The 21711-nt window shown below is 31.1% G+C and overlaps 1 protein-coding gene across 1 annotated transcript in view; it reads left to right on the forward strand.

The window, feature by feature from the left end:
- Positions 1–21711, forward strand: part of LOC139518947 (probable E3 ubiquitin-protein ligase HERC1) — a 91508-nt gene that overhangs the window by 14303 nt on the left and 55494 nt on the right. Inside the window, exons 11-33 of the mRNA XM_071310642.1 lie at positions 410–581; positions 1025–1159; positions 1657–1822; positions 2219–2344; positions 2841–3026; positions 5446–5601; positions 6566–6698; positions 7058–7246; positions 7705–7887; positions 8291–8461; positions 8921–9035; positions 9224–9507; positions 9931–10053; positions 10800–10856; positions 11840–11931; positions 12514–12568; positions 13694–13965; positions 14573–14791; positions 15921–16041; positions 16609–16849; positions 17337–17461; positions 17958–18098; positions 18235–18341. Of these exons, the coding sequence (XP_071166743.1) occupies positions 410–581; positions 1025–1159; positions 1657–1822; positions 2219–2344; positions 2841–3026; positions 5446–5601; positions 6566–6698; positions 7058–7246; positions 7705–7887; positions 8291–8461; positions 8921–9035; positions 9224–9507; positions 9931–10053; positions 10800–10856; positions 11840–11931; positions 12514–12568; positions 13694–13965; positions 14573–14791; positions 15921–16041; positions 16609–16849; positions 17337–17461; positions 17958–18098; positions 18235–18341 (3569 nt within the window). The remainder of the gene's footprint in view (positions 1–409; positions 582–1024; positions 1160–1656; positions 1823–2218; positions 2345–2840; positions 3027–5445; positions 5602–6565; positions 6699–7057; positions 7247–7704; positions 7888–8290; positions 8462–8920; positions 9036–9223; positions 9508–9930; positions 10054–10799; positions 10857–11839; positions 11932–12513; positions 12569–13693; positions 13966–14572; positions 14792–15920; positions 16042–16608; positions 16850–17336; positions 17462–17957; positions 18099–18234; positions 18342–21711) is intronic.

Consider the following 21711-nt stretch of genomic DNA (forward strand, 5'->3'; position numbering starts at 1 on the left):
AAGGGTCATGATTGCATTAAACAAGATATAAACAGACTTTTTTATTAATTTTATCTTGTAAAATCTTAGATATGGGGAGAAAAATGAGATTCCCCTCACTCTTTTTCATAAATTAAACGGTAAATATATATCCTCTACACCACAAAGAATCAGCAACTGGTTATTTACTAAAAGTCATTCACATCTTATTTAATCTATACTGCTGACCAAAGACAAGGTTAAGGCTAAAGAATGGAATGTTTACACGATAAATATATAGAACTCATAGGTGAATGGTGTGATAACCAATGACACAACTCTTCACAAGAGACCAAATGATACGGAAATTAACAACTATAGGTCAACATACAAGTCTTAATGTTTTATTTTAAAAACGTCATAACATGTTTTTTTATTCCACTTTTGACAGACAATGAAGTGTATGCCTGGGGTAATAATGCCATGGGTCAGTGTGGACAAGGTCATGCTCAGAGTCCACTGACCAGACCAAGGAAGGTGATAGGACTAGATGGTGTAAATATTCATCAGATATCAGCTGGTACATCTCACAGCGTAGCATGGACATCATTACCTATTGACAGGTATTGTTTACATCAGGAAAATATCGATTCACTTATTATTGTTAATGCAATGCTGGCCATTAAATTTGTCTGTCATATGAAAGAAAAGACGTACTGGACAAACAAAATTGCTTCAGTTCAGATTATATGCATTAACAGAAGAAACACTGTGGTCAATAAACTATTTTAGTCATGAAAAGATGAAAAATATTCTTGGTCTTTTTTTCTTTTTTTTTAAGAAATATATGGTGTTTTATCAAATTTTATATGATTGTAAAATTTATAATGTGTGTAAGCATGTTACTTGTAGACAAGATGTTGAATATTGTAAAAAAAAAGTTTTTATATATTTTACCATATTGCAAATTTTAAGTTAAGTTTTGTATAACATTGTTAATTAAATGTTTAATTCAACAAACATTTCTGGCAATGCTACATTTGTTACACCACTGTTGTTATTTCAGACATGTTATACCATGGCACAGACCATTCTGTGTAGACTTACAAGAAGCAACATTTTCTACCATGAGATCTTTCCTAGAACATTTCTGTACAGGATTTAGTAGTGATTCACCTCTCCCTCCATTTCCTACTAAACAGTAAGTTTACACTCATGGTGTCATCCATAGAATGAATAACACCAATGAGTAGTCAAATTAGCCATTTTATACAAACATTTGTAGGTACAGAGAGGAAATACAATTATCCAAGTTAATAATAGTATGTGCAGGTAGGGCAACAACACAGTTTTCTTCTAAAACATATTCACAATTTCTGTAGAGACTGATAAATCTTTCAACAATAAATAGAATGTCAAACTATTCATGTGGTACATTTTAAAGTACACCAGAGGAAACAAAGATATGTATCTGAAAAAAAGGTTACTTTGCTCTTCAAAACTATATTTTCAATTTTCAAAGCAAATACATGTCACATTGAAAATTGTTCCCACATACATAATGCATACTATAAAAATGAATTCCTATTAAAGAATTTTAAATTATTTTTTTTATAATTTATAAGTTAACTTTTGTTTAGCAATTATAATTGAAATTTCAATACTTTTAAAAACCAAGATATTTATTTATTATTTCAGAGAGCATTACCACTTTGTAGTGTTATGTCTTAAGATGTTAAGTACCCATCTGTCCTTAGCTGTAGCTGGAGGAATGACCAATGTTCTACTAGGACAGCAAGCTTCACCTCTAAGGAATCTACTGTTTAGACTGATAGATAGTAACTTGCCACAGTCAATACATGAGGTATTATTTGTCATTCAAAGTATTTGGTCATCCATGGTTTTAGAATAAATAATTTATTTAAAAGATTGAGGTCAATAATTAAATTTATCAGAAATAAAATTTAAGGGCATGGTGTGGCATTATGAAAGAAAGAATCTAAAGAAATTTCATTGAATTATAGTTGGTGGAAATAAAATTAAAATAATAATGTGACGAAAACCACTCAATCATTTGGAAAATATCAACATATACTTAATATTCACTGAAAGTTTCCTTTAAACATAGTCTTTGGTTTAAGACACAAACTAAATAGGTGGTAATCAGAAATGAAATGAAGTCATTATATAACTTCATTGTGGAATGAAATCAATGTAACCACAAAAACTAAAAATGAAATATTTCCTTTATTTTCTGTAGCTTGTTGCAGAAACTCTATCTGTGGGAGCTCCTCTGCTACTGCCACCTTTAAGAGAAAGAATGGAACTTCTACTCTCACTGTTACCAAAGGGACAGGAAAGATGGACGGATTTATCTTTGGGACAGGTAAATACTATGTCATTTAAAACAATGCTGAAATAATTTTAAAATTAATTATTTTTTAAGATAGATCATGCATGTCTTGATAAATCATATGATAATAAAAAAAACTTATGAGAGAATATTGCATGCAAGAAAAAATAGTTTGATATTAGATAAAATTCCAAAGTACTTCATTTGATGAAAGGAAAGTTGAAGCTTATTTGCTATTGGAGATCCTTTTTTTCCCCCTTATTGGTGACTTTGTATTCATGTTACTTTGTTTCTAAACTGAAATTTTTTTTTTATCTTTGTGAAATTTCTGATTGTTCGTTATAAAAAGAGGTTAAATAACCAACATTTATATGAAAAATTTCTTTTTATAAGGGCTTTTTTTTTCTTGACCAATTGATTAAGTTACTCAACAACAATGTCACTACAGGTAACAGTGTGTAGTGTATATAGAGGTTGTTAGATAATTGAATATAAAATATATAATTGAATTTTATAATTTCTTTTGTAGAAGATGCAGTTGACAATTATATTGATAAGTCTACAAGACAGTAACCATATAGCTACCTTACTTGGTTTTAGTGATACACAGGATATTAGAATGGGAGGTGGTAGTGCTAGTCAGAAAGAACTCTCAGATTTACAGCTCTCAGAAATACTTATGAAGACTGTTCTCAGAAACTTAGCGTATGAAACGGTAAAGAATCATGTTCTTGATGTCTGGATCAAAAAGAAATATGTGAAATTTAGAAACTAAACACATTCATGGAGTCAATTATTTAAAATATTTTCCTTAATTTATTCAAGATATATTTTTAGGGCTATTCCAGTAAAAATTATCCAGGGGGGGTGGAACGCCACTTATTTTTTTACCCCCCACCTATGGAAAAGATTAAAAAACTACACCCTCACCTAGAACATGTATTTTCTTCTAAGACCCCCTACCTAGAGAAAAAAAATAAAAGTTAGCTAGTTTTTTAAAGTATACAAAAATGTTGCATCCTGTCAAATAAATGTAAAATTTGTTGGTTTATCTATTTCAGTGCATCCAACAAGGGGGGGCCCTCTGGCCCCCCCTAAATCCGCCTCTGGTCTCAATGGCAATCATACCACATCTTCTTTTTTATACTAGCTATGTTGCTATTAAAATATAAAATGAAACATGTAACAATGTTATGGAGCAGCAGACGACAGATGCAACATGACGGCAATAGCTCACAGTGACCGAAAAAGGGGGGTGCGATTTTAATTATGGCCCATTTTATTTTTAAAACTGTCAATAACATTTTCAGGTACGACATATTCTTCAGATGGGGAAACTGGTTGGCACCAACCATTTGATGTTTCAGAGTTTAGTTTGAGCCATAAAATATTTTTGGTAGGCACAATGTAATTCTTTTTTTATTTTTTGTATTTCTTATATACATTTTTTTTTCAATAGGCAAATGTTGAGGAAGATGATATACTCTCCTGTGTAACAAGGCCATATTTTCCCGCAAAAATTAGGCCATTTTTTTCCTTCAATACCACCCACGCAACATGCGCAATAAAAATCTAATTGTCTGTGCCAAATATAAATATTTTTATATGGACCGCATAGTTTGGATGTCACCCACACATATTTTTTTGTGGGGAGACGGTATACAAGGGAGAGGGTACTTGAAGTTGTTATAAACTGTATGCAATAAAATATTATTTGGGACAAAAATTGCAAAGAATTGGCCAGTCCACCTTATTAAGGACATATTCTTTGCAAGGAAAGAGATTTAAGTACAGCAAATTCTGCCATTTCAATTTCAATGAATATACAATAACTTCTTCCAACCGCAACAATATTTAAGTTAACCTTTATTTACAATGTTTAAACTGGTACTGTTGCCTTGTTCATGTTCATGTTGGTTTTTTTTACATTAAATTTGGGTCTTCGTCGATACCATACTTATTCCAGACGTTCCGTATCAGAGGACATTTCAGGCAATTCCTCTGCACTTCTTGTATCATTATATCTTCATCACGGTGACAAGAATAACAGTATAGAGTACCATTAATTCATAGAACAATACAACAAATCGCTGAAGAAGTCATGTTTACAAAATGTCAAAATGAGCCATAGACCAAAAAATGACAAGGACAGTTAAGCGTCTTTTATGGAGACAAAAACTATATTCCTAAAAAGTCTTTGGGGTTCTTCAATCGAAATAATAGCAAGCTAAACTAAATGAGATTATTATAAGGGCTAAATCTCGTCTGTACTAGCCAAATTTAACAAATTTAAAGTTGTTTATAAAAAAAATATATATCATGAATGATGGTTAATTACGTTTTTCGGGTTATCAGTTAGACCGCATGGTTTTATTATTACAATAGGAAAACACCCGAGACGTGAAATCGCATGGTTCTATTATCATATGTAAACATCCGAGACGTCCCAAAAATATATAGGTGCTCCTATTATTGGAGGAACATTACACAGTTGTGTACACACACATGGCGGCATGGAACACGATCGGGAATTCATTTGACGATATCTAAACGTTTCGAAACGAAGTGAAAAGTATCGTGCGCCACGTGGGCGCTTACATTTGTTACTGTATATGCGCCATTTCTTGTCAATATGCGCTATAGTCGCAGGGGGCACGTCCTTCCCGATCACTGGTTTGACAAGAACACAAACGGACGCCTAAAATTAGTGGTCTGCCAACTTTATTTGCAGTCGGATGACCTTTTCAGGAGAATCTTCCTTCATAACAGGGGGAACAATATGTTTAACCTATCATTCAGAAACCCCCCACCAACAGAAATGAATTTAAATCGGGACCACCACCCTCCAGAATACAATTATGTTGATAACCCCCCACCTATGGAAAAAAATATCGTCGGCGTTCCGCCCCTCCTAGGTAAATTTTACTGGAATAGCCCTTAAACTCTAGGGATTATTAATCATGCATGTTTTGATTTTGTTTAATTACTTTTCAAATAAAGTTCTAATTTAACTGTCAAACAAAATAAATCTAAAAAATGCTTCAGTATTCCTTAGTATGAATTTAAATGATAACTCATAAATCTAAAAGAAATATCTTAGTTTTAGTGATGATAGATATTTGTATTTTTAACAGGAGCAGACTCTTGATGATTTGGGTAAAAACTTAGATAAAGCTACAGATGTCCAGTCGTTTGAATATAAATCTCCACCACACCTCCATACACTACTGTCCGCATTACATAAACATCTATTAGCATTCTGTTATAACAGATCATCTGATCATCAAGTGGTTTGTATATAAGTTTATCTTACCTCCTATACATTTCTAGGAATATTAAAAACAAGGTGGTTGGAAGTCTTTTTAAATACATGTAACTAAAAAAATAACAATAAGAACTATTCCTTAGCATTGATTTAAACTCCATCCAACCAGAGATTGTTTTTATGCTCATCTTACCCCAACAGCTTTTACTGAAATAGGTCACAGACATATGATGTTTAAATATTTTATTAAACATAGATTTATATGCAAAAGCATTTGGATTCTTTTTAATAATAGTTGAAAAAAGACTTATTCAATTGAAAAAAATATGCGTGCAGTAATCATAATTTTATGAATTAATTTTTATGCATTTCTATATGCGATGTTTGCCAAGATGAATAGAATTATGTATTAAAGTTATAGCATTCATATTAGACTCACATCCTAGTTCTGGCACAACTTTGGGTAAACTTTCTCACAAATCAAGTCTGTTATTGACAATATGAAGAACTCAGCAAGAGAGTTTTCCAATCAATGATAAAACCTCTTTTTAATATTTCAATGCAATTTATTAGGAAAGCAGAGTTGATCTTATATAAGGCATATGTTGTGTTAATTCATGATAGAAAATTCCTACAGCGCTTGTCAAAACTTAAAGCTAGTATTGCTGTTCTTCATCTTAAATTCACAGTGAACTCCTTAAACACCATTCCAAAATACTAAAACTCACTGCAAGTTCAAGTTGGCCTTTATACAAATGCTAAATGTGAATAGCTACATCTGTGCATTTAAGAATACTGATGAAGGGTTATTTCAACTACCAATAAATGACTTGAATAGACAATAAAAAAAGAAGAACACGATCACAATTAGCCTGCTAATATCTTTGTAAGATAGAGTGGTAATTGATCTTTGGTTAAGAAATCAGAATGAAACATACATCTTTGATCAACTTCATTTGTTAGTTTATTTTCTTGTTTTATATTAACAGATATCACCAGTAGTAAAGTTATTACACCAACATTTATTTTTGATGTTACCCGTCGTAAAGAACATCCTGAGTAAAGTAGAACAGCTGATTTCTGATTATAACTTGTCAGCCTCACTCTTTACAACTATTGAAGGTAAATTATTGTTTGTTATTTTAACTTTTTTGTTTTATGATTATATTGAAGAATCTTCATCTATAATATATGACATAGCAGTTTATTATTTCTCTCAAAGTGTATATGTACAGATTTCAATAAGATCTCTCATTGTGTTACCCAAAATAATACACATAAATATGGAAATAGTAAAAGTTATCAGAGTGTCGAAAAGCTGGCAAAACATTTCAGCATGTGCAATCGTGTTTTTACTTTAGAATCAGAAACTGATCTTGGTCGACAGCTTTGGTCTATAAAACAAATTATAATTATGTTCTTGAGTTCTTTATTCATATACTTGATGATGAGATAATTGCCAATTTGTTATTATGTTTTAGATATTCTCTATCAGTCCCCAGCAGGAGCAATACTATTCCATATGTTACATGCCTTGTTATTACTTCCCATGGAGAAAGTCAGTCCTATAATGCACGAGTTGATGTCTTTGTTGTCTAAACTGGACCAGATCTCTAGAATTCTACCTGAAGTTAATACAATAGAGTCAGCTGAATTAGAAAATAAAGATGGTAAATATAGTAGTAGTTGGACATATATTTTGTAAATAAATATAAGATCTCAGTTGAATTCTAGAAATATTTCAGCTGCAGCATCTTGCCCAATTTTAAATATGTAAAGCACAGAAAAGGAAAAAAAACTATATTGAATTGGTGGTTGTTTTTTTCCCACAAAGATAAAGGATATTGAGTAGGAAGAAAGGCTGTCTTTTATATCAACCAGAATAACTTGTCTGTCACGCTAAAATAACTTCCCGTGAAGATATTTTAAAAATATTTTTGTAAAATTTTATTAACTTTGATAAGTGAAAAAACTCTAATGCATAAAGGTAACATGGAATAGGTTCTAGCCACCAAACAAGAAACATTTAATTTCAATTGAATCAAATTTTCATTTACAGTCTCTTTGAAAAACGTTTTTTATCTTCTATCATGTCCATTTAAGTTTAAAATCTCCACTTTAATTGCAGCAGATAAATCAATAAGTTGGAGTTGGTTCATTGATATGGAGAGAACATGCTCTACATTGATTGGTCAATGTTTAGGCAGTATGTTGGTTGGTTGTCCTTTATCTACACAGGAGAAGAATTGCTCCTCGTGGTTAGACAATATTCTGTTTGGAAATGGACCACAGCTGACAGCTTTACAACTTGGTTAGTATGACTATTTTAAATATTTTTGTCTTGATAAGATAGTTTAGTCTGCAAACTTTTGTGATAACTAATTGCAAAATAAAGGAAGGTAGCAAAAAATCAAGGCAATACAATGAGAATCTACAATTTGTTTTATTATGAATTTATATAATCAAAATATATTGTAAACACCTCTTAAATTATCAGGCGCGGATCCAGAGGGGGGGTTCCGGGGGTTGGAACCCCCCCTTTTTTTTGGACGATCAATGTATTTGAATGGGAACATGTGATTGGAACCCCCCCTTTGTCCTGGGTTAGGAACCCCCCCCCCTTTTTAAAATGGCTGGATCCGCCCCTGATTATATATATGTCCTTGCATTATGCCATAAAAATACATCTTATAATGAGTTATATTTATTTTCAGATATATTGATAAATAAAATAGCAGATAAGTCAGGCCAATCAATAGACCTTTCTGTTGGAGATTTTGACCTTGATCAGGATACAATGACCTTGCTTGAGTTCTGCTGTGATTTAAAATCTGATGTTACTAGCAATCTCTGGGAAATGATGTTAGACTGTGCTAGTTTAGAAGGTAATTAATTTTCCCATGAACAGTGAAATTTTATCATGATATTTTTATTTTAGATGTGATTAAAATTAAACACAAATATTTACTAGAGTTCTCACATATACAATTTTTTTTATAGGCAGTTAGTTTTTCCTAAAGTAACATTCTCTAATATTATGCAAAGAGAATAAATTAATAATTATTTTTGTGTGTCAAGGCTCACACTACTTAAAAAATCACAGAGAGAAACATCTTCACTTCTTTGATTTAACAGTGCATGTGTGGCTTTGTCATTTGTATCATTTATGTTTATTTTTCTTTAAATTACTTTTTATAGTACTGTGTTTTATTGTGTGTAGGGTACTTATTTTTTTGGATTTATGGTCTTTAATAGTAAATACTTGTTCCTTTTAAATTCATATAGCTAGATATTTGCTGTCATTTTGATTTTCACTATTTAAGATAGCTATTTATTATTTATAGATTGGGATACCTGTGAGCTGGAAAATGAGCCAGATTTAGACTGTACATCCAGATGTTTGTTGGCTGCATTATTGAAGCACTTAGGACTAACCAAACATGCTTTGTCACAAAAGAAGTAGGTGTCACTGAAAATAGATTGGCTAATTTGCATGAAAGACTTTTATTAAAATGTATTTAAAACCTAAAAAACTTAACTGATGAAAAAATAACATTATTTTCATAAATGATAAGATTTTAGTGCAGTACTAGTGTCAATTGGAAAATCACTAGATTCATAGATTAAAGGTCAACATCTTCTTTCAGAGAGCCATCAAAACAGCTTTTAGGCATATTCCACCATGTATACAAAGTTAGAAGCAGACTTAGAGCTTTCATGAGATCTAAGTCATCACCAGAATCTGACCATTCTGAGGCAGTCACTCCAGATGAAGCTGATCCATCAGTATATAAATTTGAGCATGTTGAGAAGAAAGATGATGATTCTAAGTATGATGTTGAGAGAGCTGAGACTGGAGAAAGGATAGAAGTAGAACATAAAAGGAAACCGGAGGAGGGGAAGGAAGAGCCAGAATATGAACAATTGTCAGGTATAAATCGTTTTTGAAAAATACTCAAATGTCATAATTTCAAACATTGATATATATAATTATTTTATTTGTGTAAATACAGTATTGGACAGTGACTAGATGGATGGATTGTCAACCTTCATGGAATGTTCTGATATAATGTTAAAATTAAAAAGAAGAAGAGGATTATATGGCAGTTATGTACTTGTATAAAATATTTAATTTATGTCTGAACAACACTGTGGTTTCCAAGTTATGATTAAATCACTGCTAGACCAAATCATTTGAAATCATAACTCACTGTTCAACAAATAGAAAAAACCTGATTGAGTTTATAAGGATTTGACTTTTACTGTCCAAAAGTTGTAGCCCTTCTTTTTCTTAAAATAAAATTGTGTTAAATAATGTAATAGATCAACTTGTACAATTTTGTATAATTTACAGATGATGAAGGAACAGTGAAAGATGCATTTCCCCCACTGAAAGAGACATCATTTGAAGATGTTTGTAGGGAATATCAACATAGATGTTTGTTCATATTACTTGGTGTCAGACCAGCAGTCACAGGTTAGAAATCATTAAATATATATAGAATATTTACAGGAAAATGTTTTGTCCAGCCATACACATTTTTATGCTCAGTATGGTAGTAAGGGGGTGTTATATTTTCTGGTTTACATGTTGATCTGTTCAACTGCTTACCTTGTTCAGGTTCAAATTTGGAAATTAATATATAAAAAAGAAGATGTGGTAGGATTGCCAATGAGACAACTATCCACAAAAGACCAAAATGTTACAGACATTAACAACTATAGGTCACCGTACGGCCTTCAACAATGAGCAAAGCCCATACCGCATAGTCAGCTATAAAAGGCCCTGATAAGACAATGTAAAACAATTCAAACGAGAAAACTAACAGCCTTATTTATGTCAAAAAATGAATAAAAAACAAATATGTAGCATAATAAACAAACGACAACCACTGAATTACAGGCTCCAGAAGTTCATTTTGATATTACTTTTTAGATTTTATGCCAAAGTAGGGTTCTGACCAAAAGGTTGCAGTTCAATAAACACAAAATGTTATATAATGAGAAGGCATTTTTTCCTATGAATACATATTCATTTTGGTGAACTGTAATGTATGATTTCCCATGTTTACTCCCTGCCCAACAAGAATCCAGTACATGTCATCATGTTCATGTATTACTAATTTTATTAACTTACTGTTTACCTGACAATACACTTACACTTATATTGATTTCTGTGTTCTTAAAAGATGTTGAATTTAATATTGACCGTTTTTTTTACAGATCCACCTAGTCAACAGTCTATAAGTGAAAGAAATGACAAGACAACATCCTATCATGGTAGGTATCATTTGTATTGCTTATAGAACTGCTAAGAGGGTGTATTATTTTCTATATATATGTTCCGGACCATGTGAGTATTTGGACCATACACGTACATTGTAGCTTAATAAAAATTAGAAGTTTCACACAGTTAATTTTACTTACTTGTCAAAACTATAATAAACACATGACGATGGTCATTACCAATTTGTTATTACGAGTGAATGGCAATATGTCGACTGAAAATAATAAATTCCAAAAATTTCTTAATGAACTGTTACACAAGAAGTCAGTGGAAAGTAACATAGTTTATTTAAGTTATCTTGCGAGTATGGTGTATTGCAGTCATGCTACCATATTTGAGATTTAGAGCTTCTTTAAAAAACCGTAGACATATCGGAATGGCCCAAGACCACGGTATCACTGTACGCAGCTACAAAAAGGCTAGAATTTCACTCCCAAACAATGAAAAGGATGGTGCACAACCAAGACTTCCAAATGCAAAAAAGCTATGATGCCGTGTGGAAGTAAATGTCACCCCAAGCCTACATACAAGAATGTAATATGCGATGAAAACTAACTATAGCATCAATATTTAATTTTTACGTAGTATTTGAATTATAAAAATAATACATTGTCATGTAACAATCATTGTTTTTCAGATAAAGTTTTTGTATTATTGAAACTTTTATAATGTAATTTAAAAAAACAAACCTATATGGTCCAAATACTCATATGGTTTGGCCCGTTTATAACCAAATGAATATTATACTCATATGGTCGGACCATATGAGTATACGCATATGGTCCAAATACTCATATGGTCTTGAACATATACACTCAAGTTGTTGTATTACCTTGTGACTTGTTCTTTTGAATTATTTACACATATTCAACCATTTAACCTTGATTTTGCATGAATACACATGCATACAAATTTCTATGTTATAAGATATTTTCATTTTAAAAGATTGTTTTTTTATTTATTTTTTATGAAACAGAGGAAAAGACAAAGTCAGAGGAAGAAAATGCATTCTCTTTACCCAGAAGAGGAAGTTTCCCAGATATTCTCAGCAGAAGTATTAGTGGACAGGTTGGTTATCATATCCATTCAAAGGGATAGTTAAATTTGAGGAATTTCAAAATCTAAAAGAAAAAATATTTGAATAATGGACAAGTATCATTAACTATGACGGAGAATCATCTTGGTTCAGATGCTATTAATCCAAAAATTTCTTATTAATACTCTTAGTTTAATATCAATATGGTATGACCAAGTGAAAAGAACAATGAATATATACACCCAGAAGTGTAACTTCATTAAAAATTTTAAGTACAATATCACCCATTTCAATACAGATATTTCAACATTTAATGTGCCACTCAACATATATTGAGTGCATAACATCCTTTGATAATTTATAAAAAAAAACTTAGTAGAGATTTGTCATTTCTTAAATTGATGTTGCCCTACATAATCATAGTTGTGTACATTAAATACATATCAATTGAATGTGTTCTTTTATAACCAAGGGTGCAGAAACAAATGCATAATCTTTAATGCAGGTAAAATTACTATACATCAATATAAATTCTAAATATTTGATACATTTTTAACATACTTTAATTTAAAATATTAAAAAGAGTTTTGCATTGAATGCTTTGAATTATATAGTTTCAGGAAGGTAATATCAACTTGGAAACAGATAATTCTATGGAAAATACAAGAGGTAATAAATTATGTATTACTTTTTATCTCACCTGGCCCAAAGGGCCAAGTGAGCTTTTCTCATCACTTAGCATCTGTCGTCCGTCATCGTTAACTTTTACAAAAATCTTCTCCTCTAAAACTACTGGGCTAAATTAAACTAATCTTGGCCACAATCATCATTTGGGTATCTAGTTTTAAAAATGTGTCCGGTGACCTGACCAACCAACCAACCAACCAAGATGGCTGCCATGGCTAATAATATGAAATGTAGATTTTGGCTAATATCTCAAACCAAAGCATTTAGAGCAAATCTGACAGGAGGGAAAATTGTTTATCAGGTCAAATTCTATCTGCCCTGAAATTTTCAGATAAATTGGATAACTTCTTGTTGCATTGCTGCCCTTGAATCAGTAGTTTTGAGAAAAAATTTGCAGCTTTTGGTTATTATCTTGAATATTATTATAGATAGAGATAAACTGTAAACAGCTATAATGTTCAGCATAGTAAAACTTAAAGCTTACAAATCAGTCAATATAATCAAAATGGTCAATTGACCTCTTAAGGAGTTATTGCCCTTTATAGTCAATTTTAAACAATTTTCACAAATTTTGTAAGTTTTTTCAAAAGATTTTAACTACTGGGATAGATTCATAAGTTCATTAGATAGAGATAATTGTAAGCAGCAAGAATGTTTAGTAAGGTAGATCTACAAACACATCACCATCACCAATACACAATTTTGTCATGAATCCATCTGTGTCCTTCGTTTATGATATGCGCATAGACCAAGGTGAGCTACACAGGCTCTTTAGAGCCTCTAGTTATAATGAATGATTAAGACAGTGAAAAATTAATAGCTTAAAATTGAAAAGATGTTGGCATTGCTATATGTTTTTTTCTTGTCAGTCCAAAATGCTTCTATCATTAAAGTTTAAATTTTATCAACTTCTTTAACATCTTTTGCAGAAAATTACTTCATTTGAGTATATTTTTGTTCTGCAATGATGAAAAATTCTAAAGCTTGGAGCTATCTGTAAAGTTTCAATAATAAATATTTAAACAACTCGGTGGTTTTCCTTGGAAGTTAAAAATGATAATCAAGTTTTATGGCATATCTGATAGAACATTTTTTTCCCTTTTATAGGAATACAGTTTTTGTCCTTAAAAAGAGTGAAGGAGAATTTAAGAAGATTAAGATGGCAGCAAGAGAGACTTGGAGATGGCCATTCATCAGTACATGTAAGGAAGAGGTCCTTTGTAGGAGAGGTAGCCACTAATGTTTGTAAGTTTGTATGTGGAGAGAGTGTTAGAGGCTGTAGTTCTGGGGTGTCTGACCATGAAGGTACTGCACAGATATCCAATACTGATCCTAAAGAGATGGCAATAGCATTAGAACATCAACAATCTAGAGCAGAGGTACATTTACTTGATATTAAGGATACACATTGTTCATATTGTTTTAGAATGTGTCCACTAAACATGAAAAAACAATTTAGGAACAACTATATTGTATTTGTTATTTGTTGAATGACAAGTTTGTTGTCAAATAAAATCTACACATGTATATTTCTGAAGGAATAAATTTTATGATTATTTAGGAAAATGCATTACTCAATACAAAAGATATTTATATAAGATTTTACAGGTGGTAATCACATTTACATACAAAAAATTTATCTCAAAGTTGTTACAACATAAGTTAAAAATTGTTCACTATTATTCCTGTCCTTGCTTTGGTTATTTGCTAGTTTAATATATATATTTGGGAAATTTTTCTTGTTGATTATGTTTTAAAAATCATTTGAACCATAAAAAAAATATCAGTTACAGAACAACCTTGCTTTACCAATGAAATTTTATTGGAGGAATGAGTATGAATGTTAGATATCTAAATAAACAGTTATATTCCTATGAAATTGCCTTTCATTATATTTCTGGAAAAAAATGCATATATGTATATAGGCTTTATGTATTGTTATTGAATATAATTAAAAATCTGGTATGTGTATATTTTATATTCCAGGCTAGACTGTATGCTTTGAATCAGATAAGAGAGCTACTATCCACCCAGCAGGAGTTACAAGAGAAATCAGATAGCCAGCCTACAACATTGACAACACTGTTATGTTCTGTACATGTACAACTGTTGTCAGGATGTTTCAGTTTTGGTTCATGCTTCAACTTTGGCTCATCTTTAGACATGCATGTAGCTAATCAAAATGCACAGTTATATCACTACCAGGTAATAAACTTAGATACCGAAATTTTTTTTCAAATAACTAAAATTAAACTATCAATTTTAAGGTATTTTGTTTCATGATGCTTTTATTATACCCCATGCAATGAAGTTGCCAGGGTATAATGTTTTTTACCCATCCGTCAGTCTGTCAGTTCAGTTTCTTGTCATCACAACTCCTCTCAAACCACACAACAAAATTTCATGAAACCTATTTAGATAATAAGGACATACTATGCAGATGTGCATATCAACAGGAAATTATGATTCAATTTTTTTTCTAAGATTTACTCCCCTTTGAACTTAATTGCTTCAATATACCTCTGCAACAGTTTGTCATCGCAACTCCTCTGAAACCACACAACAGAATTTCATGAAACTTTGTAAATAATAAGGACATACTACGTAGATGTGCATATCGACAGGAAATTATGATTCAATTTTTTTTATGCCCCATTTATGGGCATTATATTTTCTGGTCTGTGCTTCCGTCCGTCCTTCCGTTCGTCCCGCTTCAGGTTAAAGTTTTTGGTCAAGGTAGGTTTAAGTATTTGGTAGGGGTAGTTTTTGATGAAGTTGAAGTCCAATCAACTTGAAACTTAGTACACATGTTCTTTATGATCTTTCTAATTTTAATGCCAAATTAGAGATTTTACCCCCATTTTCACATTCCACTGAAGATAGAAAATGATAGTGCAGATGGGGTATCCGTGTTCATGGGACACATTCTCGTTTCTTATACAATTTTTTTTCTTAGTTATTTTTTTTCTCCAGTGTCAATGTGGGGACTTGGAATATGTGAGCTCGCTCACTAAGGTTCTTTAATTCCAGTAACTGTTGATTCATTATTATTAGTAGGATACCAATATTCATGGATATCATGTGTTTGGATGAACCATGAATTTTAATGTTCAACAATTTGCATATTGGAAGAGTTCCAATTGAAGACTTACAACACTTGATTAATTGAATATGTATGTTTTTAAAGAAAATTATAAGTGCAAGAAAACAACAACACAGAACAACAAATTAATTCTTTGACAACATTATAGAGAGCTGAATAATTACTTAATAAATAAAAATTCTGGAGTAGGTAGTCAAAGTGATTTAGTAAGAATTTTGTTTATCTTTATAGGATGAGATCAAATCTGCCAAGACGGAAACACAACAGGAAATACAGCTAGCTGTGCACCAGATATATGAATTATTAGTAAAAGATCTGATAAACACAGACAAAATAGATACTTATAATCCAGGTTGGTTTGGGGGTTTTAATTATTATTATTTTTTATTAATCTGGTTACTGAAGTGGCAATATATAGACATTGCTGTGCATATTGATATTCATTTGATCAGATATTTGTTTATTTCAACACTTTGTATCTACAATTCCTCCTAGACCAGAAACAGCATTTTAATGGAAATTAAAATAAACAAATCAGTATGTAATGACATTGAGCATCTCCAATTCCATTATTTTGGTCAAAGATATTTTTGTAATTTTCCATAGCAAAACCCATATCTACAAAAGGAATAGACATCACACAAGTACTCCTTAAACAAATTTATTTACTATTCACTTTTATATACAATTCCATGGTGTTTTTCTCCTATTATGGTTTTGTGTTAAGGATGTTCCTGGAAAAAAATGAATTAAGTTTTGGGTTGCAATTTTCAAAGAATAATCAGGAAATAAAAATATATTATATAGTGAGAATAGTGTTGTTCCCTGTATCCATGTATTATTATGAAAAATATTGTCTAACCCCAATACTATTTTTCCTTGAATAGACCTTTAATAGGTAACAACAATGTCATTTCAGATGTGAAAAAGAAGCTACTATTATGGACCGGGTATTCTTTGTCAATGAAGTACTGTCCATCAGACATCTCTCTAGCCGTGTCTTGTGGACTTCTACCATTACTGTTCTCACTGAGTGGTGGAACTACACATATGTCCTATATAATGCCCTCAGCTGACTGGAAACTACAGGAAGATCAGTTGAGTTTAGTGTTACAGATGTCCAGTGGAAACTTGATGAGGCTTATTACCTTGACTGCTGGGTATGTATAATTTAGAATGTTATGATAATATTTTTTATGCGAATGTACGTTTTGTACTTTTTTTTTATGAAAAGTAGTAGAAAATTATATAGAAAGCAACCCAGTATGAATTAAAGAAGAATAAATTGCAAATTATTTTTTTGTTATGGCTTTTAATATTTATCTATTTTAAGAAAAGCTCAAAGCTGTTATTGATTACTTTTCAAGATAATTTTTTGTTTTCAACATGGATTTCTAGTGTTTTTGTGGATCAAATGAGTGTCAAAAAATAGAAGATATCATTAACAATTAAAAGCTGTTCTTTCAAAATATGCATATTTTACTCATGATGTCATTTTTCAGTGTTTCAATTCCTGTAAACACGGACTTGTGAAAGTAAGAAATAAAGAAAATGTCAATTATAGAACCGAATATACAAATAAAGTTTTGTACTTGTAGTAGACTGTACATGGTATTGTATATACATTTATGATCGGTTTTATTTCAGTGTATATGCTGACAAGCTTGGTAGTGGTGTAATACAAGGAGTACTGGACCTACTATGGAGACAGCTTCAGAGTCTGTGTAATGTTGAACAACAGATGATAAAGTGTATAACAGCTAAAACTGATTGTAAGAACAGGTCTCTGTACACTGTGTATTCATTTATTTTCGTGGGTATCAATTTTCATGCATTTCCGAAAAACTTGAATTTTTTGTAGATATTTAATTTCATGGTTTTTCCAATCTCTTTATACAAAGCCTATTGAAAATATGTTATTTGTTGAACATTTGAATTCTTGGTTCAATTCATGAAACCCACAAAAATTGGTATCCAACAAATATTAATGAATCCACAGTACTATATAGTAAGTTTCTAAGCAACAACAGCATTTTGATGAAGAATATTTTATTTAAAATTCATTTTAATTACAAAACCTTGGCAGCTATGACCACATAATGATTTAAAATTAAAACTAAGCTGAAACTTTACCCCAAAAAAATACAATTCTGTAGAGAAAAGTATTTTCTTGGATGATGTAGTCATTCATATCTTTGGAAATTTTCGAATAGTAGCAAAATTTGAAATTTACAATGGAAAATTATGTGCTTTTATATTTGTTTATAGGTAACACCAAATATAGTCCAACTGTGCAAGGAGACTTCTTGTTGTTCCTGCAGAGAGTTGCATCAACAAGAACAATTCAACAACATTTGTCATCAAAACAGTGGATAAATATGTTTCTTTCCATAGCTGGCTATAATTTAGGTAAGATATTGGTCATCAGGAAGTAAAAAAGCATTTTGTTGTTTACAATGTTGAAGGAATCAAATAAAGTAAATACTGTATATGTTATTGAACCATTTTTGTTAAAATATTGAATGCAATTTCATTTACATTTCAGAGACTAACACTTACTATAAACTTAGGACTAGACTTATAGCTATGAATACTTTAGAAACAGTATTGTCTTCTATAACACTAGAAATGGATAAAGATTTCCTGAAACAAGTAAGTTTTAAACAGGTCTTTAGTTTAATGTTTGGAAATTGCTTGATATTAACAACTGCAGTTTAGACTATTTCTCACTAAAGTGTTTTGAAATTTGTAATTTATCTGTTCCTACGAGTCTATGTATTAAAACTACCAAACATGACAAGAAATTGTGTTGTATTAAGATTAAGTCACCATGTTGTTTCAACATTTTAATGGTAGCCTATCTATATGTCATGTATGCATATCATATTTATTGAAAAAACCACAATGGATATGATTATGCTAAATATCTTGGAAAATGACTTTAAATCTCTAAAAAATATATAATAAAATCACAACTAGCTATCTCACAGAAACAGAAATCCGGGATACTTAAGATTACATGTGTTTGCAAAATTATATATTTCATTTATCTATATAATGGAAACAATTTAAGGGTGTGAGCAAAAATATTTCAAACAGGTTCAAAATTTGCACATCATTTGTTGCTGTGTTACATAGGTTTTTTATGCCCCACCTACGATAGTAGAGGGGCATTATGTTTTCTGGTCTGTGCGTCCTTCCGTCCGTCCCATTTCAGGTTAAAGTTTTTGGTCAAGGTAGTTTTTGAAGAAGCTAAAGTCCAATCAACTTGAAACTTAGTACACATGTTCCTTATGATATGATCTTTCTTATTTTAAAACAAAATTAATCTTTTGACCCCATTTTCATGGTCCACTGAACATCTATAATACTAAAATTACGAGGTCCAATTTGTCAGCCGTCATCAGGTAAAAACGACAAATCAAAGAATTCAACTCTATATATAACTAATATAGGACAATGGTGTAGATTAAAAATTACACCACTCCAGACCCTTTTGTTTTCCACATAATTAATATTGCCAATAATTAACAAGTTCCGGGTCTAATCCGATACCGATACCAATAGTATATTCACCTGTTAGCTATTACCTTATCTGTACGTTCCGCATTTGACAGGCGCACCACCAAACGGTGTATTTAGGATTTTGCTATATACACGGGTCATAATCAAAGTGCTGACACTACTAAATTCAATCATTGTCAAATTGTTCCCTATTGTAGCTTTATTCAGCAATCAGCAAGACTTTCTAAGAGAACTAATATAGGACAATGCTGTTGATTAAAAAATACCCCATTCCTGGATAGCCTGGACCTTTTGTTTTCCAAATAATTAATATTTCCAATAATTGATAAGTCCCAGGTCGACGGGTTCAAACAGAAAGATTTGAAAGCAGAGAAAACTGTGTATCTTATAATCGACATGACTTTATCAGATGACAATACCAATTACTAAAATAAGGCTTAGGCATAGTTATATATACTTTAATTCAGTCACGGACCCGCGATATCACGGGTGTGTACTTGTAGAAATTATAAGTGTGAGTTTCAGGTTAAAGTTTTTGGTCAAGGTAGTTTTCAATGAAGTTAAAGTCCAATCAACTTGAAACTTAGTACACATGTTCCCTTTTGGTTGATCAATTTACTTTTAAGGCCAAATTAGATTTTTTGTAAATAAACTTTTCCAAAGATTTGAGTCTACCATGGACAAAAAGATCAATTGTAGGGTAGCACAGGTAGAAAAAGAAATGCAAGAAAAAATTGAAGCTTTGTCTGTTGAAAATGAAGACCTTAGAAAACAAATTAATCAAGTAAGAGACACAGTCATCAATGAAAAGAAAATTTTAAAAGACACTGTTAATTATACACAAGAAGCAATTGTAAGTGCAAATTACAACGAACAATACTCAAGGAAAAATAATATAAAAGTTATGAATTTTCCAAGACATGAAAAACAAGACTTAAGATCTGATTTCATTCAGAAAGTAAGGAGAGATCTGAATGTGCAGTTACAAGAGAGAGATGTAGTCACTATCCATCGCTTGCCCTCCAATCAACCTGGGCCCAACCCTGTCATTGTTAGACTTTTCAATAGTGATGTTAAAAGGAGCATAATGAGAGTTAGAAAAGACTTGAAGGACAAGGTACGATTCTCTGATGACGTCACAAGGAGAAATATGCAACTGATTACCAAACTTAGAGACATGGAATGCTTTGAATCAGTGTGGTATTATAATTGTGGGGTGTTTGGAAGAACTGAAGATGGACTGCAACTGAAATATAGACTTTTTGATGACGTTCGAAGAAGACTGCAGGAAAGAAAATGAACACTTGACTTTATAAATTGATAATTTTTGAATAAGATATATATACTAACATAGAAATTTGAAAACAAACTATATATATATATAAATACTATTAAATTATTGTTCAAACATTAGGTTGGCAAAATTAGTTGTAAAATATAAATTCTGCAATACTACAAATTTTGACATAAAAAGTATAGAATGATACTTTTGTGTTGCCATATTGAATCATTTACATATGTTTTTAATCTTTTTTCATTACAATTTCTTCAAATTTACTGTCTTCAATTTCTGCTAATTATCATGTATGATATCTATATATCCTGTTACTGTCAGCAATGTTGTGCTGTTTTTGAAAAATATTTTATGTTGTATATTGATACAAAGTTATTACAAATATGGGTTCTTTAAAAATTCTATCTGTTAATTGTCAGGGACTCAGAGATAAAGTTAAAAGAAAAGATGTCTTTAATATGCTGAAGTTAAAAGCATGTAATATTTACTGTATCCAGGATACACATTTTACAAGTGATTTAGAAAATAGTATTAAATCTATGTGGGGATATGAAAGTTATTTTTCTTCTGTCAGTTCCAATTCTAGAGGAGTTGCTATATTATTCAACAATAATTTTGAGTTCAAAGTGTTAAAAGAAAAAAAAGATATAAATGGTAACTATTTGATTTTAGAAATTTTGGTAGAAAATCAAAAAATTACTTTAGTGTGCTTATATGGACCAAATATGGATAGTCCTGATTTTTTTGATAATATTATGGGCATTGTTGATGATTTTGAAAATGAAAGTTACATAATTTGTGGTGACTTCAATCTTGTACAGAACCCTTATATAGATTATTGTAACTACAAACATACTAATAATCCTAAGGCTAGAGATAGTATTTTAGGAATCATAGAAGAAAGAAGTTTAATAGATCCATTTAGGGAGCTTTATCCCAATGTCCAAAGGTATACTTGGAGAAAAAGAACTCCATTTAAACAGGCTAGATTGGACTTCTTTCTTCTTACAGATAATATGTTAAATAGTCTCAAAAACTGTGAAGTACATCCAAGTTATCGTTCAGATCATTCTATGGTATTACTTGAACTGGAATTTAATCCTTTTATTAGAGGAAAAGGTTTATGGAAGTTCAACAACTCCTTACTTTATGATAAAGAATACATAAATACAGTTAAACAAAAGATTAGTGAAATCAAAGCAC

The sequence above is a fragment of the Mytilus edulis genome, chromosome 4 (genome assembly GCF_963676685.1).
Source record: "Mytilus edulis chromosome 4, xbMytEdul2.2, whole genome shotgun sequence".
Classification (NCBI taxonomy): domain Eukaryota; kingdom Metazoa; phylum Mollusca; class Bivalvia; order Mytilida; family Mytilidae; genus Mytilus; species Mytilus edulis.